Source organism: Fusarium flagelliforme (assembly GCF_020744385.1).
Source record: "Fusarium flagelliforme strain FIESC 12 MPI-CAGE-AA-0113 chromosome Unknown B0J16scaffold_7, whole genome shotgun sequence".
Classification (NCBI taxonomy): Eukaryota; Fungi; Ascomycota; class Sordariomycetes; order Hypocreales; family Nectriaceae; genus Fusarium; species Fusarium flagelliforme.
In genome coordinates, this window is record NW_025763509.1 from 2,754,231 (window position 1) to 2,777,935 (window position 23,705).

The following is a 23,705-nucleotide window of genomic DNA, read 5'->3' on the forward strand; positions in this document are numbered from 1 at the left end:
TAGAGCGGGGAAACAACAAAATCAAGAACATACACACATCCAATAAGACACATCAGAGAATCAGAGATCGTGAGAGTTCAGGGTTGCTTTTTGGGATGACACACGATGACGCTAAGCCGATGTGACAGAGAGTGGGGAACCTTGGGGCAATTTGTGATGCTCAGGGCGGGTTGCTTTGAAGATAGTCTCGGTGGCTCACTAGCCACTATGGGGCGAAAGGGCGAGAAAATGAAGTGGAAAGGTGCGCAGGCATGGAATGTGGTGATGTTTTCTTTCTTTTTCTTTTCTCTTTTTTTCAATTTTTTTTTAGATCCAGGCAGATGGTTTTGGGGATGTTAGAGATGTTGGGTACCATGCAGTACCTACCTGCCGGTCATACTTACCTGCCGGTCAGCGAAAAAGAAACTCCCCCATACACAATGGACTTTTTTAACCAGATGGGAAAAACGTAATAAAAATAGTAAAATAAGTTTATCTCTAGAATTCAGATCAAAATTGGATCTATTTTAATATTTTCTAGGCCTTTTAACTTCACGGCCTGTGCGGGTGCGTACGACACCTAATTCTTCCTTCCCTGAATTCGACCTCTCCTCCTCTTCCATCCCTCCCACCTCGATCACATCCTCAACAACATCCGCCCCTTCAATTGCTTCGTTTGGCTCTGAAATAGTTTCACCAGCTGCTAGAGCCTCTGCCAGCGTGTTAAATTTCTTATTGGGGTTCGGTATCGCCTTTCTCTTCTTGCCTCTGCTCAACCGGCCAACTTCCTCCTCCAGGCTGGCTATTCTGGTGCTCAAAGAGGCGATCTTGGACTCTTGGGCTTCAAACCCTTTTGATATCACAGAATACCGCCTTCTGGTAGAGGGACTCTTGTTCTTCCCCAGGTCTCTGATGTGACGGCTGGCCTTTGGCGTATTATCAGAGTCGACTTGCCCGTCTCTGTGGCCGTCTGACCCGGGCGTCGTTAGTGATGCAATTTCTTGTACACGTACGTACGTACGTACTGTATTTTAGCCGCTGCACGTACGTACAACTTTATTGTACGTACAAATATGTACCATACAAACTTCCCCCTTCCTTTTTAGGTAATACTGGTAACTTAGTAGGCTTCTCACGGTCCTCGTCTTCTGCCATTCTGGCCTCAAACCTATGATTCCACCTCAGTGCCGGAAACTGTGCACTCGCGCCGCGACGCCGCCGTCTTCAAGACCTACACAGTCGGCAACAAGGGACGCGTTCTGGCTACGGGCCTTTCCGTTGGCGATAAGGCCGCTTCGGGGCGGCTCTGCCTCGTCGAATCCGTCAAGGATATTGATAAGTTCGTCGACAATTCGATCCTGATTACAGAAGCGACAGACCCGGACTGGGTGCCCATCATGAAGCGTGCAGCTGCCATCATCACTGACCATGGCGGGCGCACCTCGCATGCCGCCATCGTCAGCCGTGAACTGGGCGTTCCGGCAATAGTGGGCACTGGTAATTCTACCTACGTGCTACACAGCGGCCAGGATGTCACTGTCTCCTGTGCTGAGGGCGACACCGGCTTCGTGTACGAGGGAATCTCGGATATCACGACCAAGACAGTAGATCTGTCCGGGCTGCGCCAGGCCCGGACGAAGGTCATGCTCAATCTCGCCAATCCGGCGGCCGCCTACCGCTGGTGGCGACTTCCAACCGACGGCATCGGCCTTGCCCGCGTGGAGTTCGTTGTTAGCAACGCTATCCAGGTCCATCCTATGGCGCTCGTTCACCACGACCAGTTGAAAGATGAAGATTCCAAGCGCGAAATCACCCGCCTGACGGCCGGGTACGAAAACAAGCCCGACTACTTCGTCGATAAGCTGTCGCACGGCCTCGCGGCCCTATGCGCTGCCGTTTATCCCAAACCGGCCATCATTCGCATGAGCGACTTCAAGACAAACGAGTACGCCGGTCTTATTGGCGGCGCCGAATTTGAGCTCAAGGAGGACAACCCAATGATAGGTTTCCGCGGCGCCTCCCGCTACTATTCGCCGCGCTACAAGGAAGGCTTCGCGCTCGAGTGCCGCGCCGTCAAGCGGCTGCGCGAGGAGATAGGCTTCACGAATGCCATTGTCATGATCCCCTTCTGTCGTACGATCGGTGAGGCTAAAAAGGTTCTGGAAGTCATGGCCGAGAATGGGCTCAGGCGCGGTGACAACGGCCTGCAGGTCTACGTCATGTGCGAGATCCCGTCCAATGTCATCCTAGCCGCCCACTTCACCGAGCACTTTGACGGCTTCTCCATCGGCTCTAATGACCTAACACAGCTGACGCTCGGCATAGACCGCGACTCGGGTGAGCTGGCCAATTTGTTTGATGAGCAGGACGAGGCGGTTAAGTGGATGATAGCACAGGTTATCTCGGTGGCTCGCAACAAGGGGTGCAAGATTGGGCTCTGTGGCCAGGCGCCGAGTAACCATCCTGAGTTTGCCAAGTTTCTAGTGGACGCTGGGATTGATTCTATCTCTGTCAGTCCCGATAGCTTTGTTGCAGTGAAGAGACACGTGATAGCTAGTGAGCAAGCTTGATGCCTAGGTGGGATGAGGAGACAAATATGGGTCGATATCTGTTCACAGAATTGCCTTGAACTGTGGGTTTGTAACTTTATGCTAACTCAGAATATATCATGGGACAGGGTAGTAATAATGCCGAAACTTGGATCTGAATAAATTGGTTTCTTCTTTTTACTTAAAAAAACAAAAAAAAACGATTAAGCTACATATTAATCCTGACGCATGTGACCACTGTATATCGGATTACCAGCAGATAATAAAAATCCAATCTGTCGCATGACACTTTTAGCTTAATAATTCCTATGGATCCAGTCAATAGTTTTCCTCAGTTCCTTCGCTGACTCAGCTATATGAGCCTCCTCGTCACCGTCCAACAGCATCTGAATAGTACTCATAACTCCCTTCCTCCCGAGGACCGCGGGCAAGCTGAAACAGCAACCAAAATCTGGTTGGAAGTGGCTGACGGGACGAACATTGCGCTTGTCCAAGAGGATAGAGGAACAAAAACTGGACACAATAGAGCCGAGCCCAAAAGGAGTCGAACCTTTAGCTCTGATTATACACCAGTTCCAGATTTTGCGATCCCTTGAGGTATCGAAAAATACGCTTGACAGCTGTCTGATGCTCGTTGGTTGGGTTCGCTAGGTTTCGACTACATAAGGAGACAGCAAAAGCAATGTCGGGTCTCGTCCCCAGCATGAGATACATCAGGGACCCAATCGCCTTGGCATACCACTCTTTGAGTTTGTCCGCTGCCTTGTAGTCAGGGCCTGGTTCTCCGAACTTGCTAGTCGAAACTGGTGTGGCATTGGGAGCGCACTGGTCCATTCCAAAGTCTCTAAGTACTTTCTCGAGGTAGGTCATCTGCGACAAGAAGATCGATCGGGTGGCTCTGTCTCTTCTTACGGACATGCCCAGGTAGTATTTGCATGGGCCCAGGTCCGTCATCTTGAACTTATTGCACAGATCTTGCTTGACCGCCACGATCTCGTCCTTGGAGGGCCCGGCAATAAGTAGATCGTCCACATAGACCGCAATGAACGTGTGACCTTTCACAAAGACTCCCATATCTGAAAGTAAAGGCTTGAACCCGAGCGTCTCAAGGAAGGTTGACAGAGTCTCGTACCACACTCTTGGTGCTTGCTTCAGTCCGTACAATGCTTTCAAGAGCTTACACACTCTGCCACTACCATCGTCGAATCCTTCGGGTTGCTGGACGTATATCTCCTCATTTACGAGGCCATAGAGGAATGCTGTCTTGACGTCCATTTGTTCCAGTTCCAAATCAAGCGCTGCCGCGATGGCGAATATCATCTTGTAGCTCATCGGCTTGACAACAGAGGCGAAGGTTTCGTTGAAGTCAATTCCTTCCCTCTGCTCGAATCCTCTCACGACAAATCGCGCTTTGTACCGTAGAACTTGCCCATTTTCTCCTCTTTTGAGCTTAAACACCCATTTGCCTCGAAGAGCCTTTCGTCCTGGGGGAAGCGTGACTAAGGTCCAGACGCCATTCTCGACCAGAGATCCGTGTTCATCCTTCAATCCTCCCCACCAGAGTTTTCCATGTACACCCTGCGTGGCTTCCTTGAAGGTTCTTGGCTCGGACTGATCGATATCGCGAGCGACTAGATACAGTTGTTCTGCAACCGTTGCTAGGAAGGCGAAGTTTGTGCTGGCTAGTATGTATCTCGATGGCAGCTGTCCCCTGGTCGATCTTTCGGGCAGCCGAGACTCTGTATGCTCCTCTGTTTCTTCCGATGACACTTCGCGCTCGTCTGTGGCAACATGAATACTCGATCTGGTTGACTCTTGGTCTGGGTCCCATCCTGTATCTCCCACTGGGGGCTCATCCGGCGTCGTCTCTCCACGGCCTGTTTCCCCGCTTCTGTTCGCCTCTCTCGACGCGATCGGAAGGGGCGACGGCTCTAGAACGATGACATTTTCCACATCGCCATCCTCTCCTCCGACTACTCGTCGTCGTTGCGATGGTCTTTGATCACTCATCTGATGCGTGAGATTGTCGAGTGTTGGATCGACATTTTTGATGTTTTCAGAGAAGACAACATTGTTAGACACAAAGACTCGTCCCCTTTCATCAAGGAGTATATAGTTCGTACTGCCCTGATAGCCGAGAAGCTGACAGGGAATGCTCTTCGACTGCATCTTCTTTCGTTTAGAGGATGGAAGCAGAGCCCATCCTCGCGAGCCAAGAACTCGCAGATGGCTGAGGTCGGGAACATCTCCATACCAGGCTTGGTAAGGAGTAGTGGAAATGCTCGCCGTAGGACAGAGATTCCGGATGCGGTTCACTGCCTTGAGGAAGTACGGCCACCATTTCAAAGCGAGTCCGGATTTGAGCAGTGTCGGTGTGAGTTTTTCCAGGATGATTCGATTGAGGACTTCAGCCAATCCATTTTGTTCGTGCTGTTCAGTTCCTGTGTAGGAGAGTTTAATTCCTCTGTCCCGGCATAGTCGGGTCAGGCTGTGGCTTCGATTCTCTCCCCCTCGGTCGAGGTGCAGGAAGTGACATCGTCTTTCCGGTCTCTCGAACTGTTGCAACAGATGATAGAAACACTCTTCAAACTCTGACCGTTCTTTGACTGGGTACACCCAGGACATTTGAGTAAAGTCATCAATAAAGCAAACCCAGTACCTGCTGCCGTCTACTCCCACTTCTGGGAATGGTCCGGTAATATCCGCATGAATACACTCCAGAGGGTAAGTGCCTTTCTTGATCGGTCGAATGTGAGGACATTCCCTGAGTTTGCCTTGCACACAGGCTCCACATGGGTTTGATGTAGAATCATCCGGTCGAATTCCAGTAGACATATTCATTAGTCTCTTGATATTCCTCTCTCCCAAATGTGCGAGTCGTTCGTGCCAAAGATGCAGTCGAGGATCTCCCACCGAAAAGGAGGCCAAAGCGGTTTGAAAATGATCTTCCTCAGCTTCGTCGACCACATAGACACCTGAGATTCTTGTCGCAGTGAGGACGACTTTTCCCTTGTTTGTGACCACTGCCTTTCCATTTCGGAAGACAACCTCTGCGCCCTTCTTCTCTAGTGCTGACACGGACAAGAGGTTAGAGTGTCCTTCTGGAACATATAGAGCGCTAGCAAGGGTAACGTTATGTGACCCCTTAGGCCCTTGCACACGGAGACAGTACGTTCCACATCCTCCTGGCATGACTTTTGCGTCCGCAATGCCGTTAATGGGTAATCCATGGTACTTTTGAAGGACTGTAAAGTTCTCGTGTCGGCAGAAAATATGCGAGGAGGCGCCACTATCCAAGACGTGGATCCGTTCGAGGGCCCGAACTTGGAGGGATGCCTGGAGACCAGACGGTCCGAATGACAAGCCAATCAATCCAAGGTGACCTTGGAAATCATTTTGCCAGAGAGCCAGTCGAGCTTGATCAGGTTGAAGGTATGCAGGAGTCGCATACGTGGCAGAGTCCAGTTCATCAGTCGTCTTCTCCCTTTCCTTCCCCCGACTCTGCATTTTTCGTTGTCGTCTCTCGTAACCAGCTTTGCTACTCTCTCTTCTGAGTTCGGGGTGAAGCTTCCAGCAAGTTGACTTGTCATGCCCTTTTCTTCCACAGTATCCACAGCATGGGGTGTCCTGGGCTACCATGGCTCTATTTGCAATCCTTGCAGTGGCTCCTCTTTGTCTGTCCTCTTCCTGAGATGCGGCAAAGATGGCGGTTTCGAACGTAACGGCCTCTTTGAGAATAATGTTACGATTGTTTGGATCTCGGATAGGAAGAATGTTATGATTCTGATTGAATGCAGTAAGGAAGACCTCATAGTCTGGGCCAAGTCCGCAGAGGAACTTGTTGACAAAGTGTGGTTCCCCGATCTGGCACATTTCATCCATCTCCAAGAGTTCAGCCCTTACTTGACGAAGCTTGTTTGCGTATTCCATGACTGAATCGCATGAGTCGAGAGTGAGTTCTTGAAATCTGCGGTCGAGCTCTTGGAAAATGGCGATTCCGACGGGGCGATACCGAGTTTCAAGGTGACTGATCATGCCCTGCGCCGTCAGGATCCCCGTGGTAAACACTCGGGCGTTGTAGCCGAGCCGACTTCGAATGGCGCCGCATTCTCGATCCTGACGACTCCTCCAGGCCTCAATCTGAGTTGCGAGATCATTCCCTTCAGTTGGTGGTTGAGTGTTCCTAGTCAGAAGGTCTCCATATCCACACATGTCCGGAAGGTCGAGCGTTTCTCTCTTCCATGTCAGCCAGTGACTGGTTTGCTCTAGCTTTGGAATGGTGCCGGAACTGCCCAAGAGGTTGAGCGATTCCTTAGGGAGGGACATGATGGATTCTCAGGGAAGCTGACGATCAAGGTACAGAGGGACAGACGACTATCGAAAATTCTTGGGTCGAGGCTTGGGGAGGAGTCTTGTCTTCGTCAGGCAACATGATAATGCTGCACAGATAGGGGTTGTCCGAGCCGGATAGAGATTATCCGAAGGGTGAAACACATAGCGGTCTCAGTCATTTGTATCATTCCCGCTGTCTGGAGAAGAGACAATGATCTGAGGTCGATCATGTCACAAACCATGTTTCAGGTGGTCTTGGTCTGTGTGGGCGCAGGTCGCCCGACCGAAGAGCTTCAACAATCTCAGACTGAGGGACCGGTCTGGTTCGGCAAGTTCGTCAGCCAGACTGCAATCTGAAGTCTCTCAGTTATTTGAGATTGACGATTTAAATTCGGTGTCTTGGATCGAGGGTCAAAGGGTCCTTCTGGAAAGGTTTCTAGACATATCCCGTTAGCTGATTTCCATACTCCATGAAATATCCAACTAAGGAAAAATAGCCCCAGGTAAGCTGAATGTGCATGCGCAGTGGAAGGAAGCCTTTCGACTTCTTGTGCTGTCTGGGAAAATTAGAAAAGAAGAAAGAAAACACTCAGCTTTGCGGTTGGAGAAAAGCAGTGCCCTCCGGGCTCATAACCTGTTAAAGTAAAAAGGGTTGATTGCATTGTTGTTTTTTCTAAGTTACATGTGTCTGAGAGGAGCACAGCTCCTTACATAGTATCCACATCCTAGCCACCAGCAGATCGGACCACCTTAACCACACTGTCTCAACATATACATATTGCTCTATCGATTTTAAATCTTATCAACATCGATCCACTATGTCCCAAGCGTAGGTCTCCATAACAACTCTTGGTCTTCAACTCCCGGCACTGCCTTCGCGAGACTAATGGCATGTACAGAGAACAGCAAGAGAACAGCGCCGAAGAGTCCGAAGGCGACTTACCTCTTACCAAGTCCCCTTCCAACCCAACAGGAGGCCGCAAACCTACCAAACTTGCGATGCAGAATGCAGCCGTGACAGAAGAGGTCACTGAGGACGGCGCACTACGGCGCACAAATCCTGGTAGAAGAATTGGTCCAATTCGTGAATCGCGGATCGAAGATCGACCAGCGAAAGAGGGCGAGAAGGATAGCAGCCTGAAGATCAAAATTGAGCTGGATCGTGAAGTCGAGGGAGAGATTTATGCACGAGTTAAGGGTGATGTAACAATCGGGTTGATGTGATAATTAGGTTGAAGTCTATGCTAGAGTCAAAGGGGATGTTACGATCGGACTCCTGTAAGATGTGAGTTGACTTCGGCCTCGAGGGACAGCATATTAACGATATATATTGCAATACCAAATAGCTTGGCCGGGTGCTCACCTCAGGGTGTGCACTGTACTACTGCCTTCTTGGTAAAATGGGACAATGATGAACCTCGAAACTTACGAACATACAAGCGTTAGCAACTTGAGGATGATGCATGATATATCTGTAATGGGCATTAGGTTTGCGACTGGTCTTAAGTGAGGTTCTGAGACGAAGTATTCAATGAAGTTGGTGACTTGATGTCTATTTTGTTCTTGTGATTCCCAGTAATAGCCATATCTATCAAGACATGCTGAAATTTCTGCGAGGACCAGCTGCACAGGAGATGGCTAGCACCAAAATCTCTTCAATATTCGTGTTGAAATGAGCATGTTGTATTGATTGAAGAAGAAAAAACTAGCGCTGAAACAGCACAATCTATTTAACAGGAGGACATTCACATCCAGCCACCAATGGATCGGAACAACCATTGATCCGTAGAACTACGGATCTTAACACTCCCAGTCGAGCCATTGGTGCGAGATGTTTCCGCTGACAGAGTGTGGCCTCATTAAAGCCTCAAAAACATGTTCATGGGTGAAAAATAGGAAAGAGCTTCTGTTACCACGCCTGCGTTGGTTTGCTTGGTCACTGGAGCCTTAGCACCCCAGTTGTTCCGAGATATGTGATAGACAGTTTGTGAAGCTAAAAGCTGTTTGACTCTCTGGTTACTAGAGCCTCAGCACCCAGATTGTCCAGAGTGCTTGAAGTTTGATATACGGTTGAAGCATCGGAATCTTCGATCACCAGAGCCTTTGTGCTCCAGAGGTACACTCCCTTATTCCAAGCCGTTCACGACTCTGATCGCATAATTATAGAAACATATCAATCCTTGATGACATAAACGGATGTCGCAAATCTTCCAGTTTGGCCCATGTCGTGCCCACCTATCAACCAACGACTTGCTTCCCCACGGGGCCAGATAAGAAGGTATAGAGTCATACGCCCTCTACTTTGTCTATTCCACGTCAGTCACCAAATGATAGATCGCTCAGAGTGGCTGGTATAGCTGTTGCTCACACCAATGGCTGTATTGATTGGATATTTTGAGTGTTGTTGCAACCAACTCCATACTCTTAGGTCTATAGTCCTATAATCTGCCACTTCAGGACTATGGAGATCAACCCTAAGCTAATAGTTATTGCAAGAAGCTTCAACCTGCTCAACCATAACACATCGCTTGCCTCCAGCACAAAAGATTTTCACAGCGTATCCCAAGAATTGCCATCTGATTCTATCTGCTCGTCCTCGCTTGAGCCCCCCGCATTCGTAAACTCTTGGAATATCGCTATGTCCTCAAACCTGTCAGCCAGGCTCTCCACGCTGGCCTCCGAAGGGTTAGTCATGGCAAGGTTCAAGTCCGCCATAAATGTGGCCCGGATGTCGTATGGTGGGTTGATTAACCGGTTTTCCTCGTACTGTTCCATTATCTGTCGCGCCTCGCTCGCTGGTAAATCGCCTTGCTGCAGTGCCATTGACAGCAAACTTCGGCCCATGGCTTCTGCAAAGCGGTATGCCTGCCGTAGACGTCCGTAGCATTGAATGCAGAAAAAGAGATAGAAACGCCAAGAAGGGTCCTTTGTGTCACCAAGATTAGCGTTTGCGACATGAATCAGGCCTGTATGCCATAGCATCGTATAAGTTGAAGACATATAATTCTTGCGGTATACCACTATAAGGCGTTTGAGTTGATTGACAGACGCTTTATAAGCCGCATCGGGCGAGCTCCTCCTACAAGGGAATGTCTTGAATCGTAAAGACCTCGAAGAGTCCCTCGCTCGAACCGTGAAGGGGTGCAAGATACTAAGAATTGCTACATGAAACCAGATACTGTCGTACAGTTAGAAGTCTTTAAGAACTTCGTTCAGAAAGGAACAAAGAATTGCAACATACTGAAAGATCAAAACATGATGTGGACTTTGTTCCGAGCGCACCATCGACGGTGGCAGCGTTTCTGCCCAAGCTATGAGCTCGCGATACTTGTATTCAGCAAAGGCAAGTGTGATATGATCGCTCAGGCCCTCGCGCGGATAAGGCTGATCGCGATAGTATCGCAAAATCACTTGGTGGATTATTCGCCAGAATCGGCAAAGGACTGGAAATGTGTCGCCCATGTAGGTCGACCGCAAAGTTTGGCGGATAGACTCGGGGCTGCCTTCAGAGGTTTCACGCCAGCCATTTCCCGGTATCGGCCATACTGGAGGGCATTCAGGGTATGAAAGGCCGGGCTGTTGGTAAAATAGAGCCATAAGCCTAACGATGTTAACCCTCTGGATATTCGGCGCTTACTCTCAGCGTATCAACTTACACTACCCAATTGAAGGTACCCCAGGCGGCATAGGATGTTGCACTTTGAAGTTCAGAGTTTACTTCTTGTACCTTGGGCATTGCAACAGCGTGTTCGGTTCCGAAAAAGCCCATACGTGTTCCCATGGAGTTTGCTTCTGACACATACGTCAAGGCATAATGATCTTTGCCATCGCCCAGATATGCCAAGCCTAGCAACGGTATTCCGGCAAGAGTTAAAAGAGAATCCGTCGACTTGTCTTCTGCCCAACGCTTTTCCGTCTCCTCGCTGAACTGAGGCGTATACTCTTTGACGGTCGGATCGAGCGCACTATACATTTGCTATTGCATTTGTGTCAGCGAGACAGACGACGCTATGAGTAGTTCAGGCGACCTACACAACCCCAATACATGACAGCACTAAGTAGAAATCGACTGCAGAACCTCGTTTCACAGTTAATCAAGTCATTCACAAATAGATCCGGATCAAAGGTACCCAGCAGGGGGTGATCTGTCTCTAAGTATAACAATATAATCTTGGCAGCCAAATCGGCAGGAATAGGCACGGTAGTCCAAAAACTTATGTTCAATCTCTCCAATCGCTCGTCACAAGGGCGTAAGGTCGGTGTTGGATATTGCCGAGGACGGTGGGTTTGAAATGGATTGGATTCGAAGTCAAACGGCGAGCCAGCGTTCTCGCTGTCGGTGGCTGATATGTGGCCAGTACTGAGAACTGCCCTACAGGGTATCAGCTGAAACTGAAAAGAAGGAAGCTAAAATTTGACAATGAAAGGCTGAATGCTGGAGTTTGCCTCAGCGTGATTCAACTGACTTTAAGATACTAGACTCGAGGGGCTGGAGCGGCGGGAAGGATAATGAATGTCTTGCCATGAGCTCGGACTCTAAACCTAAATGTCGACTAGGCCCTCGAGCCTGCTGTTGGCTAGAAGCATGTTGTGTTAGGCTTATTCTCGGTCGGATTAACGAGAAGATTGTGTCAAGGTCGCTATGACATCGTAGAATTCTTAGGATATGGATGGCCTGGCTCTCCGGTCCTGACTTCATAACGTCGAAGAGGTCAAGAATTTGATCCGTTTCTTTGCTCGTCTGGTCTTGGATGTGGCTTTCGACATAGACACATAGCTCCTGTACGCCTCGTTGTCGACAAGCCTCGCAATGAGGCTTTTTTCCGTCGCACTAGTTACCAACGTTGGGACAAAGACAATGATGAAGTTAGTGTTAATGCAACTTACTCGAATCTTTCTTTTGCGACATGTGTTGCATGCTATCTGTGTTCCGATCCGTTGTCGTTTGAACGGCTCGCTACTTGAGGATCCGGAAGTAGAAGAAGATCCAGAAAGGTGCGAGTTGGATGCTGCGCCGTCTGAATCCGGGATAGGGAGTAGCTGACGGTATCTCTTGGACATTACTGAGGGTTAGATACTAGCTGGGGATGGCTATAGCCGAGGAACAAGTTATCTTTCGATCGCGTCGAATAGGTAAAACTAGGAGGTAATTATGATGGATATATAGATTGCGCCCCAGGCTGCCAGGTACTGTCCTCGAGTGCGGTTCACGTGGCCCTGATAATCGTGATTTCTGAAGGATGTACGCGCCCAATGATTGGCTTGATATCTTCGGATCCTCCGTTGGAGTCTCATTGGCGGAATGACCAGCAACGACTGGCGATTTGCTGTCCTATGAGGGTCCATCGATGGCCTGTCAAGCCGGATACTTATCTCCTAAGAGGTCAAAAGCCTCCAAGGCGTACCCCGCCCCACCTTATCCCTGTCATCACGGCAGTACGAGCGAGCTACTAATAGTTTCAATTTCCTAGATTTTATAGTCGAACTACTATACAAGTTATTGCCATGTAAGCAATGAATACATCTTCAAATCTCGATTAAACATAGAAATTTAATTCCTATGATGATAAGCCGGCATTGCGGCAGGCAATCTTGGTACGTCAGTCACACGCTGCCGCAGGGGTCTCCTTGTAGCAGTGGGAAGTCTTAAATGGAATATGGCTCGCGCCCTTTCATCATCAAGCGTCATCACCTGTTCCTTCTCCCCCTCCTTCACCTTTCGACGTCTTATATCGCTGTCGTGAATATCTGGGGGTTTTTAATCGCCTCTTTTGTTTCTTTACTGTTTTTGGTTTTACCCCGTCCCTTATCTTATTGAACACATTCTCAACTGGTCGTGTCTCCATCAAACACCACATAATACTCCGCAAAAGGACACTTAGAAAGAACCTTGACCCTCCTCGCGATAAGGTACCTTTTCTGAACAGCAACTTCATGGGACAGCGGCGCAATTTGGTGGACATGATGACCTCACATTCTTCTGCTTCGTCGACCGCTCCGTCGTGCAACGGCAACGGTCATGTCACATCACCAGACACGGCGCCATGCACATCGCAAGCGCCTAGCGTGACCCCACCCAAGAGACGCCCGCACCACATCTACCAGCCAGCAAAGAATTCCCTTTACGACATCTTTCAGCAACACTCTGGCACGGCGCTCTTTGTGCGCCCCATCTGCTGGACTGATTTACATACTCAACTCCTCGGTGTGAAATGGGGGGAACTACCACCTTGCGATACACCTCAGCCTACGATATCCCCAGCCACGCCACCTTCGCGAGGGCATCTCAGTCCGTCGAATACAGTCATCACTCTTAGCAACGCGCTCACACAGATTCTTCTGCCCGACCCGATGCACCCTATCCTCTCCCGAATTCCATCTATACTTTGGCAGTATCGTTTATCGTAGTGCTGTGCCTGCGCAGATCATGTGGAATTTTCCATCTAATGAGATGAAGTCTTCCTACTCTTCCTTCAGATCAGTATCAACGCGGCCCGCTAAATCCTTCGACGTCTCAACGCAGTTCCCTCCAAATCAAGGCCCTGCCAATCTACCCATGACATGCTATATTGGCAAGACCCAGCTGGCGTCAGTCCGAAACACCTCGTTTCGCCTCGCATATGGCCCGGGGAGATCATGGAACGAGCCCGTGTTTCGTCTCCAGCAACTCAGGGCTCGCATGCTCGTGCCTTCAAATCTGGATCACGATGCACACTTCGTGGGCATATTTTTAGGAATGGCGCAGAAGCACTTTTACCCTTCCCCACCTACCACTGGCAGACATGACTCACGAATATCCCCAGAGCAAGGCATTCCGCCATGCCCTAACTTTCACGACCTGAAATTGAGGATCCTCACCCACGATACAGACACATTGGAGTTTATTGTCTACACTGGATACGTAACAAAGGAATTTTTGGAAAAGTTCCATGATCCGTTCAAAGCCCCGCTCGATGATGACGATGCTGCCGTTTCCGGCCTCAAGATCGAATACACAAGGGTTCCTATTTGGCCGATTCTAGGGCTACGAGAGAGGCTTGGCAAAGCTTTAGGCCAGGAGGTTGTTGGTGCTTTTAATCCAGGCGATATAGTAACATGGGAGAAAGAGCCCGAGTAACAGCGGCGAGAAGCGCAAGTGAGAGGTTCTTTAGGGAGTGATTAACAGTAGCTTCGAGGAGGAGTTTGATGACGAACTGGAAACGGTGTCAAAAAAGTGCTCCCCAAAATAGATTACCCCGGTCGGTGTGGTCATCTGAGAATTGGACGTTGCGAACGCAAAGAACGAACAGGGCCACGCCAAAGGATGATGGTTCGGTGGTGCAGACACGCCCTAAGACCGAAACTCAAGCATCAAGTCCTCCGTGAACGGATGATATGACTTGGAACCGGCGTGCGAATATGGAACTATGATGTCATGGATACGAATGCGACGATTCAAGGGGTGTTTTACGATGACTGCCAAACACACTATGGCCATGCTCGAAATTGTCTTTTTCCCACCAATCGTGCTCACCAGAGGTAATTCAGCTCTATCTCCTACGATTTCATCGCCATTGTCGTAGAGAGATTTCAGACGGATTATCTCACCGATAAACAGAAAATACCGAACTGACCAGCATAATATGAAACAAGGAATCGGGTGCAACTTAGAGTGCCGAGTAGGTGGAACGGGGGGCTGCGTAGGGCGGATTGATACGGGGAAACCTTGACGATATTGCGGCTTGCCTAGGTAATGCAATACTAGTACCCTTGCATGGGTATCGCCAACTATTCGAACAACATATATCCCGCCCTCAACAGACGGCCCTTGATTCGGCCAGAACTTCGGATTACTCACCCGACAAGTTACATTCCAGGATAGTGGTAAAATAAGCTATTCCCGTCACTGACCCCTAGCATAAACGCAAACGTCTTCCAGCTGTAAAAGCACGATAAAACCACCAACAAAGTCAGGGGGAGACGCCCAGAACAACAACATTAAAACTTGGTCAACCTCTACCACTATTAGGAGCTCATATATTGGTTTAAATGTGCTGAGTTTATTATAATGCTGAAGAAAGGATAATTGTATGAGTAGTGAATGCAGTGGTTTGATAGATCGTGATCTTGGTGATAGTTCAAAACTCACAAGTCGGAGATGAACCTAATCTGGTTACCCTCGGCGGTAGTCCTGGTATTCTCCTATCGTTGAACTCGATGACAAGTATTAATCCTTCGTTAGCTCGCTTTGTTTAATACTTAGGCTTACCGGTATATGTTGCTTACGCTTGTTATGTATGTTGATAGAAAATTATTACAAATTAATTAAAATATCTACGTCTGCATCACTTTATATGTCTAGAACAACAAGAATGAAAATATTCGTTTTATACTGCATGCTACTCGCTGTTGATATAACTTTAAGATGCAAAGGTGAGGTTATGTACAACCTAGATTGGGAAACCTGTTTCGACATACGAAGTAATAACACACTCATCCTGACCGCCCCCACGTTCGATGAACACCTGTAGAACGCTAGCTAGCACGCAGTCTAGCTTATTCTTGGAGATGCGGACCGAATCAAAACTTGGCTCGCTCGTACCAAGCTCCTCTGTCATCGCAATGATCTTCCACACAAATACATGAAAATGCATTAACATCAGAAGACACTGAAAACCGAATACTTCGTTTACTCGCAACTTCACTTTCAACACAGGGATGCCTCCCACGTCTTTCTCCTCCTGTCCTGTCAAGAACCCCCAGGGTTTCGGTACCAAAGACTCGCATACGCTCTTTCGTCGCGTCTGTGCCTCTTCATCGGTCTCCTTCTTGTCGACTAACGTGACTGAAGCTCTTGCCCGTTCGAGCCGTAATGTTCCACAAACGTCTTTGACGAACTGCTCCGCAGAGAAGCGGACTTGGAAAAGATATGACAGAGGTGGAAAACAAAGCCAGTCTCTGAACTGGCCCGTAAGTTGATCACGACATTGCCCAGCAATCTCAACCGCCTCAAGCGGCAATACAAGAATGTCTGACAACCTTGACTCCACTCGGCCCAACTGTCGTTGTCTGTTCTCCATGAGGGATTGACTCTCATTCGTTCGAGTACCACCTGTGGATAAGCAAGACTCGAAGTCCAGGATTGATATTTTGCTTGAATAAAAATGAAAGAAGAGTTCACCCATTTACATAATTGTCACGGAGATAGGAATGCTCTCACACAAGTAGTCCCACTCGGCCACATAATACACAAATACCAATAGTAAGGAAAATTGCGTATAGGGTACGTCATTATAGAAGCTTTTCCTTAGACACATCACGATCCATCACTCATCGTGTGGTCATGTAGGGTCCCCTCGCTGTAGGATGTCCTGTGAAGTTTGAACCTGCCCCTCACAACGAAATGGTCTTGACCGCTGCTTTGGCCAATAAAAGCGTTACGGAGGCTCCGTAAACCCATGCTTAAGGTTTGTCGCCGATCAGGTGGTGCCTGATATATAAATGCCATTGGTTTAAGCTATCTCATCGGCGGGCTTCCGAGTAGCGGGGTTCCCGAATTGAATACTTTAAGCCAGCCAGCGGTAAAAGATTCGAATATTGCCGGCAACAAAAACGATGACGGGTCTGATGGGACATGACGCTGATATGAGATGATCAAAATTGGGATCTTTGAAACTGCCAGTCTAAAATAAGGCAGACCCTCCGACTCAGTACATTTTAATTGCTATTACAAATACCTTTCAACGTGCCGTAAGCCTCAAGTAGGTAGCTGCTCTATCGTTAGACCAATTTCAGAAACATCTGATCATAAGAAGGTTCTTGCTTTCAAATCTGACAATACACGAATTTGCCACCGCAGCGAAAAAGTCATGCAAGCTAAGGTACCTGCCGATTTGAGTTTCATCACTGGAGACTTACCGTAGTCGCATAGGTTCGTCCCCGCACCCTCCCTCGCCGCCGCAGACCGCTGATTCTCCTTCCCTATCATTTCCACCTTAGCAATCCATCAAATATTTAATTAAAAATACCTTAACCTAATCCTACCCGATCCTATATTTTCAGATTACTGGTAAAGGATGCAAGTGGTCTCTTGATTTGCTAGTATAACTAACAATTATTCCTAAGATCAAGATGGCTTCTAGTGTTGCTAATAATATAAACAATATGATATTGCCAATATGGACCCCTTCGCAATATTATTGTATTTTCAAGGGGTGCATTTACTGTCAACAACCCAATATATTGGCAGTGTGACAATACACCCAATATATTCCACGTGCCCCCATCACTATACCGCTTCTGCACAAATCTCGTCATCCTGAAAATCTCGTATCCCAAACCATGACTCCAGGCACTCCAATGCTTCAATTACATCACTCCCAAGCCGATTTCGACGGTCTGTAATCGTTATCTTTGCACCAGAGACGAGTCTTTCAGGCTCCGCAGACATTGCAGGAACTGACAGTATATCCACGGCCATCTTGCTCAGGCTCGGGTAGGTTTTCTGCTGCGTCTCCTCTAGCCACCATGCAATGGCGCTTGTAAAGCCATAAACCCGTTCAGAATTGCAATATCGCTCGTATTCGTCCGTGGCGAGTGACGGCTGCAGATGCTTGTTCCTCTAATTCAAGAACTCATTCGTGGTTGTCGATGGGACCTCGCAGAGAGGAAGCGGTGATTCGACAGGTTTATATTCGTTCCATAGCGTCTCAATCAACTTCTTTGATGACTCAGCCCACTCCTTTTTCCAGTTCTCTTGCATGTAGTGCCATTTGTGCGAAGGGTGGAGCACAATGGCTGCAACATACGCAGGCGATTCTTCAGTAAGGCGATAGTACTTATCCAACTTGGCCCAGCCTGAGTTATACATCAGTGCCATCACCAGATCGTCGATAGCTGCCTCCTTGCCGGCTTCGAATTGTGCCAATACGAAGTCCATCGCCAAGAGGACATTGTCGAGTGTTGCAAACGATGACTCGAGTGCCTTGGTCGTCATCTTCAGCTTCTCCAAGAAGGACTTGATCTTCTCCAAGGTGATCCAGTCCTCTAGAGAGAGCTCGTCTCCAGCGCAATTTGCGTCCATCCATTTGTTAAAATAGCCGTCAATCGCATCTCTAAGATTCAATGCCGCCCTCAGCATGGTATACCACGAGCTCCATCTTGTGTCATTGTCTCGCGCTAGCCTACGGTTGTGGCTGATAGCAAGAAACTTTTGGCTGCGCTGAACACTCCGTTGGATGTAAACGACGAAGTTGTGAAGCCTGCCAAGAGGACCTTTCTTCCGCCATGCTTCAATATGTTTTAGTGTCACATTATGCAGGCAACCAATGGTAGGCCCAGCCCAACATTGTCCGTACCAATCGTACCTCCCCTGAAGCGCGAAGGAAACGCGTGGTCGCATGTTATGTCTGATTGTCAATAAAGACGCGTGTTGAGGGGAACGCTCGCCAATAATATGCCAAGCATCCTTGTCGCTGATGTAGGGTAGGGTATGCCTGGCGCCTGTCAAGTGGCAATTTCGCCCAATAAAGTAATATATTGACAATATGGACACCCTCATATTATATTGTCACAATATGAGAGAGTCCATATCATATGGGCTATTTTGTAATATACTACTTTATTGCCATATTATCAGCAACACTGCACATATGGAAACTGGGACGGGATCCATCTAACTTTAGAAGAACGGGTACCCGTCCGCGTATTGACCGCCGTCACATTTGACAAATCATATAAATAGGGGTTCCAAATTGTATTCATTACATTTGAGTTTTCGCACCTTTCGTAATACGAAAGACGCTTCCTATTTGCGTTGACAGGGAATCAGCACCGGGGTCCTGGAAGTTGGAGAGGGCGCACGGGCCAAAATTTCTTGTATTCCGGCCCAAACCCAAACCCCCCCAAAAAACCAAAAGAGGGAGGTGCACGGGCCACAAAAAAAAGGTATTAGGTGCCATTACCAGTGGTAGTTGGTACAGTAGGGATGCTGAGTGCAGTTAACATTTGATTGTTATTATTCTCTCTTTGCAGTCGGAGGACCTTTGAGGCCTTATATCTTCGACTGACTCTTACAGATAAGATCTGATACACCGAGCTAATTACTCTGCCGGCTGAGCCCAAGATAGGCACACCTCGCTGCACAGCTTATAAACCACAAAGCAGCTTAAGCACAGTCATGAAGCTCATAACAGAAGTAAATTAAATAAAACACCGCGTAGGACTCAATCAAGAAATCGTCAGATACCCTACCACAGCTATAGAGTTCATGTTATAAGCCTAAATTTTCATCTTTAGACTGGAACAGCATCCCATCCGTCCATCTCAACCCCGCCGATCCATACCTTCCGAATCCTTCTCGTGGCTGTGATATCTTGTAACGGATCCCCTTCCACTAATACCATATCTGCTCTCCGCCCGAGCGAGATCTCACCGCGATCTCCCATACCAAACACCATCGCCGGAATAATTGTAGCTGCCCTGAGTGCGTCGAGGTTCGATAGCCCTGCGCGTACGAGTAACTCCATCTCCTCGTGAAGGCTCTCCCCAATTGATATAGGTACATGGGATATCTGGTTTGCTTCTGTTCCAGCACAGATGCGCACCCCAGCGTCATACAGCTTTTTCACGTTGGCAAGCGCGTAGTCGAAGCTGACATCCTCCACGCCGTCGCTTGCCTGTTGGAGAAGCAAGGGTACCATAGCCCGTGCCATGCAAAGTGTAGGGATGCACGCTATATTGCGCGCGGCGAGGCCCTCAGCCATCTCGGTTTCTATGAAGCCATCTATAGGCACGAGAGTGATAACGTCAAATCCTGCCTGTAAGGCCCGAGAATATCCAACTTTTTGAAAGGAGTGTGCGACGGCTAACTTGCCATGTCGGTGTGCCGCATGAACAAGGGCGATGAGTGTTGGGCCATCGATTCCAGGTAGATCAACGAGCACCTTGATGTAGTCAGACTTGGTCGGACCCTCCAGAAGAGAGGTGACCCATGTCTCAGCCCCCGCTGGGACTTGGACAGTTCCGGTCTCACGGCGCGGATGAATCTGCGATCCGTCGGTAGCTTGCGCAGTAGCGATGGGGCCTGATGCTAGATAGGTAGGTAGCCCAACCTCGGCGATAGACTCAGCTCGCATAGCCTGAACATCAGCTTTCGAGCTGCTCATGTCGAGGACCGTGCCGATACCGTAAGAGGCGAAGATAGGGAGATCCGTATTCGTTGCTGCAGTATCAACATTCGCATCAATGAAGGCTGGGAGGAGCGTACAGCCTCTCCCGTCAATTACAGTGTCGATGCTGGCGAGATTCTTGGTTCCCGCCTCGATGCTGATAATGTCGCCAGGGCTGGCACGGAAAGTGACATTAATCGCAGTTCCAATCTTGCGACCGTTAAAGATGGAAATATTGGAGATGGTATGAATGGTCATTATTAGTATGCGGCCAAACGTGCTGCAGATTTAATACAGCAAAGCGAGAAGAGAAGGGAGTATGTATAGTAGGTTATTTATTTGCCAGACAATATTCGTTTTAGCAGAAGAAGACGACTGAGTATTATGGTCCCCTTTAAATCTTACAAACTCATTAGGCTAATATCATTAGAATTATTGGGAGAGTTATTAATTCATTCATCATTCGAAGCACATAAACAAGTTAGTAGAATGTAGGGGTGAGGGGTGGCGATAGCGGAGTAGGTCAGGCAATAACTATTTAGGATAAAAGGACATCTAGTTACCGGGGTCTGTAGGTGATTCTGGCCCGCACTAATGATGAACGTCGGAACGCACCAACTCTTAGAACTTACACCCTATATGGTTATAACCCATTCTAAGTTTCCAGGCTCAGTTTCGATTCCACTGCACTCTCAATGCGCCCACTGCTATGATCAAGCATCCAGACGAAACCCCTGCCACCTACGTCAATAAAGGACAGGCCTATTATCTATCTGTTGCTGACACGAGCGCCACAGCACTGTTTGTCCAAGACACCAGATATCGGACATTTGCTTGCATATCATCTGAGGATGATCAGCAGCGGCAATAGCCAGACGTTTTCTGGGATATCTGGCAAAAAGTCAGAGGTAATAATGAGGCGCAATAGAGCAGTAGAAAATTGCGGACTGTTGAGTACGTGGATACATGACAACTTGCGGATTGGGACGATAACAGGACCCATATGAATCTAGAGTCTTCCTCGTTTTATAGTTTCTCTATTATATAGACGCCAGGCATCAACAGTCTTCCTGAGGTCAATATCGCAAGTCTTTTCTATGTTCTGTCTACAGACTTTAGCCATTTGAAAGGCATCTAGGGCATTCCTGTCAGACTCTCCGCGAAAACAAGCCGTCTTATCCCTGGACCTGAACTGAACGCCGAGATTTGCTTCTGCAAGATTAAACTCTTCCGTGATCGCAGGGCCGAGTGAAAGCTGTCCCGTGATGATACGCACGTAAAGAAGTCTATTGGCAAGCTTAAGCAGCGGATTGCCCAAGCAGAATGTCCCTTTTGTGGTTTGACGGATTGCGGCATATAATGGTTTTAGGGCTAAATAGGGAATAGTACTCTCTGTGGTTACTCGGCCTGTCACTAAGTCAGGCCCATAACCACACGCACATACGGAAATGGGATTATTGACACTAAGGTATTAACAATTCTTTTCAAAAAGCATACCACTAGTTTCCTTATAAACAATTGTTTAGGAAGAGGGGGGGGAGTGGATGTGGATTTGATTTGGATTCGATTCTATTCCGTTGATGCCACGCTTTGTTGGTTGAGAAGACTGCGAAATCACCTATCGCTATATTAACTAAAGAAAGTATTACCATATGAACGATAAGGGATGGGAAGACGCACTCTATGGCTAATTCACAACAGTCAAGCTGTGCATAAATGGCCGCACAGTCCTAGCCAATAACAACCGTTCAAGAGTATATTGAATCACTATAGGAGGTTAATTCGACCATGCTACAACCAGATACTCTATCCCTTTGACTCTCACAACTCTCCAAGGTGGCCACGACGTAGGTTCTAGACTAATTAAATGGAGGGAACGAGAGGTATTCCGTTCGTCTGCTGATTTATATGGCGATAAATGTCCCAGAGGCTCTGAGTGTAATAAATAGTGACTTCACAGATGGCACAGTCGTATGTGGTCTGCCTGCCCGAGCCGTGATGCTTGCTTTGTGCGTTGCCGTAGGCCTCTTGTAAATAGCTTCCTTTTCCGCGCTTTAATGGACGAGGCTGCCATTGCCTAAAGTTCTGACAAGATAGGCATTCCAATCTAACGCGGCGATCGACATGACTGGTATCTCTTTGTATGTGCTTTTGATGTGTTTCGATTTCTGCTTCGTCCTCTTCCTTCCCTGTACGGTTTCCCTTCCTTGGCTGACTTTCCTGCCCGTATCTGATGAAGATCGCGTTGTAGATGCATTCCTTCCAAGCTTTTGGTGTTTTATAAGGCGGTCAGCGAGGATTTGGGGTGTTTAACAGAAGAATATAACTATTAATAAGGGTAACATCCAGAAGGAAGGACTAAAGAAGCGCCTGTGAAGGGCCACGGCGAAATCTATGATCATAGGTTCTGCATGACCTCAACTGGCCACCGTGGTCAACATGATTCATTTTCATCATAATAAAGTATCTAGAGGATTAACATAGTGTTCTAGAAAGCAATGGCGCCCGATGCTATAGAGAATTATAAGTTATAATAAGATAAAGGCCTTCCTAGGTCTACGAAGAACTCCCTCTAGCAAGGTTACAAATGCCTTCAATGAGACCGGAGAATACAACCTCCTGTGAAGAAGCACGAGACGACTCAGCACTGATATCGTCATAGCCGAGCCCAATATTCACGAGTACATGGCCGCTGATGATTATTCGCCCCGTTCGCACAGCTAAGCCGGAAAAGATTATCCTGCAAGCTTTCGGCAAGTCTACAGTTTGTTGGCGAGCAAGCTCCTTAATGGCCAGGAGATACTCGTTTGCCACGGGCAGAAATTCCCCTATACTGTAGAGCAACTGGCAGGCCATAACCACTGACTTGGACAGGCTTGAATTATCATCAAGCTCGAATATGATGGCCGAGGTTGCTGCCAAGCACGCCTGCGTAAGCCAGTATTCGTGACGCATCCCGTAGGCGGCTCGATACACCCAGAGATTAGAGATTATGGAGGCTCCGTATGAGGCTCGCTTGGATGCTGTCGATTCATGTGCATCATCTTTGAGAGGAAACCGGCAGGGGCGGCGCAGAAGCTTGAGAAATGCCATCTCATACGTGGTCCTTGCCAATGGGTCAGCAATTATAGCAGCACAGTCGGTGCTAGTTCCCCGGGTTTCTAGACTTACTCAAGGAAAAGTATCGAGGGGAGAAGGGTATTATGCGCAAGAAATCGCTGTAGAGCACCCGTACCCCATCTATGCAGCTTTTCTTTAACAGCTCTCGTTTCGTTGTAGTTTGAAACGGGTGTTCCGGCTTCCGCCGGCATAAAGAATCTCGAAGCTTCCTCTATTATGACCGCGAGTTGGCATTCGAGTGAGATTGCTTGTCGATACAATGATTGTCGTGGCTGACGGTCGCAGGGGTAGGGGGACCAGAAATATTCCGGCGCATCAGGGTTGGCAAATACGGATAAATAGGGATCCTCAAAGGTCTTAGGTATCTCGGGCTTCCTAATTCTCATCGCGCGCGAGAAGATCAAGGAGATTTTGCTTGTCAGATTTGCTCATTAGCCTCATAGAGCAGACATAGATTTGGGGATCTTGGCACTTACGCTTCCAGACAGAAGAATCCCCAGACGATGCAAGATAAGATCTGCCGCTCCCTCATGAGGCGAGGGGCCTGATTTGGGAATATACTATCTATAGTCGGCAT

At 48.3% G+C, this 23,705-nt stretch overlaps 9 protein-coding genes across 9 annotated transcripts; 3 read left to right on the forward strand and 6 right to left on the reverse strand.

Moving 5' to 3' along the window:
* The first annotated feature begins 34 nt into the window (after nt 1-34).
* Nucleotides 35-2,719, forward strand: B0J16DRAFT_375822 (Pyruvate/Phosphoenolpyruvate kinase-like domain-containing protein). The gene is made up of 3 exons (XM_046130726.1): nt 35-241; nt 1,015-1,040; nt 1,107-2,719. Exons 1-3 carry the CDS (start codon nt 106-108, stop codon nt 2,547-2,549), a joined length of 1,605 nt encoding a protein of 534 aa, XP_045979482.1. The 5' UTR covers nt 35-105; the 3' UTR covers nt 2,550-2,719.
* A 3,304-nt stretch (nt 2,720-6,023) lies between these two features.
* On the reverse strand, nt 6,024-6,410 carry B0J16DRAFT_274474 (uncharacterized protein; the record flags this gene model as incomplete). Its single annotated transcript, XM_046123668.1, has 1 exon — nt 6,024-6,410. A coding segment is annotated over one exon (387 nt), but the record flags the coding sequence as incomplete, so codon positions are not given.
* Nucleotides 6,411-6,431: 21 nt separating this feature from the next.
* Nucleotides 6,432-6,854, reverse strand: B0J16DRAFT_254920 (uncharacterized protein; the record flags this gene model as incomplete). The annotated part of the gene is made up of 1 exon (XM_046123116.1): nt 6,432-6,854. A coding segment is annotated over one exon (423 nt), but the record flags the coding sequence as incomplete, so codon positions are not given.
* An 824-nt stretch (nt 6,855-7,678) lies between these two features.
* B0J16DRAFT_405252 (uncharacterized protein) lies at nt 7,679-8,084 on the forward strand (the record flags this gene model as incomplete). Its single annotated transcript, XM_046132872.1, has 2 exons — nt 7,679-7,689; nt 7,760-8,084. The coding sequence occupies 2 exons, from the start codon at nt 7,679-7,681 to the stop codon at nt 8,082-8,084; spliced, it is 336 nt and encodes a 111-aa protein (XP_045979485.1).
* Nucleotides 8,085-8,984: 900 nt separating this feature from the next.
* On the reverse strand, nt 8,985-12,233 carry B0J16DRAFT_310806 (uncharacterized protein). Its single transcript, XM_046124988.1, has 6 exons — nt 11,748-12,233; nt 11,327-11,691; nt 10,893-11,232; nt 10,517-10,836; nt 10,102-10,461; nt 8,985-10,038 (listed from the first exon to the last, which is right to left on the reverse strand). Exons 1-6 carry the CDS (start codon nt 11,919-11,921, stop codon nt 9,411-9,413), a joined length of 2,187 nt encoding a protein of 728 aa, XP_045979486.1. The 5' UTR covers nt 11,922-12,233; the 3' UTR covers nt 8,985-9,410.
* Nucleotides 12,234-12,824: 591 nt separating this feature from the next.
* Nucleotides 12,825-14,089, forward strand: B0J16DRAFT_358377 (uncharacterized protein; the record flags this gene model as incomplete). The annotated part of the gene is made up of 3 exons (XM_046129582.1): nt 12,825-13,153; nt 13,194-13,973; nt 14,029-14,089. The coding sequence occupies 3 exons, from the start codon at nt 12,825-12,827 to the stop codon at nt 14,087-14,089; spliced, it is 1,170 nt and encodes a 389-aa protein (XP_045979487.1).
* A 1,200-nt stretch (nt 14,090-15,289) lies between these two features.
* On the reverse strand, nt 15,290-15,919 carry B0J16DRAFT_358378 (uncharacterized protein; the record flags this gene model as incomplete). The annotated part of the gene is made up of 2 exons (XM_046129583.1): nt 15,290-15,364; nt 15,524-15,919. 2 exons carry the CDS (start codon nt 15,917-15,919, stop codon nt 15,290-15,292), a joined length of 471 nt encoding a protein of 156 aa, XP_045979488.1.
* A 3,168-nt stretch (nt 15,920-19,087) lies between these two features.
* B0J16DRAFT_405267 (putative hydrolase) lies at nt 19,088-20,266 on the reverse strand (the record flags this gene model as incomplete). The annotated part of the gene is made up of 2 exons (XM_046132873.1): nt 19,088-19,096; nt 19,184-20,266. The coding sequence occupies 2 exons, from the start codon at nt 20,264-20,266 to the stop codon at nt 19,088-19,090; spliced, it is 1,092 nt and encodes a 363-aa protein (XP_045979489.1).
* Nucleotides 20,267-22,564: 2,298 nt separating this feature from the next.
* B0J16DRAFT_405270 (uncharacterized protein) lies at nt 22,565-23,705 on the reverse strand (the record flags this gene model as incomplete). The annotated part of the gene is made up of 3 exons (XM_046132874.1): nt 22,565-23,114; nt 23,180-23,542; nt 23,605-23,705. The coding sequence occupies 3 exons, from the start codon at nt 23,703-23,705 to the stop codon at nt 22,565-22,567; spliced, it is 1,014 nt and encodes a 337-aa protein (XP_045979490.1).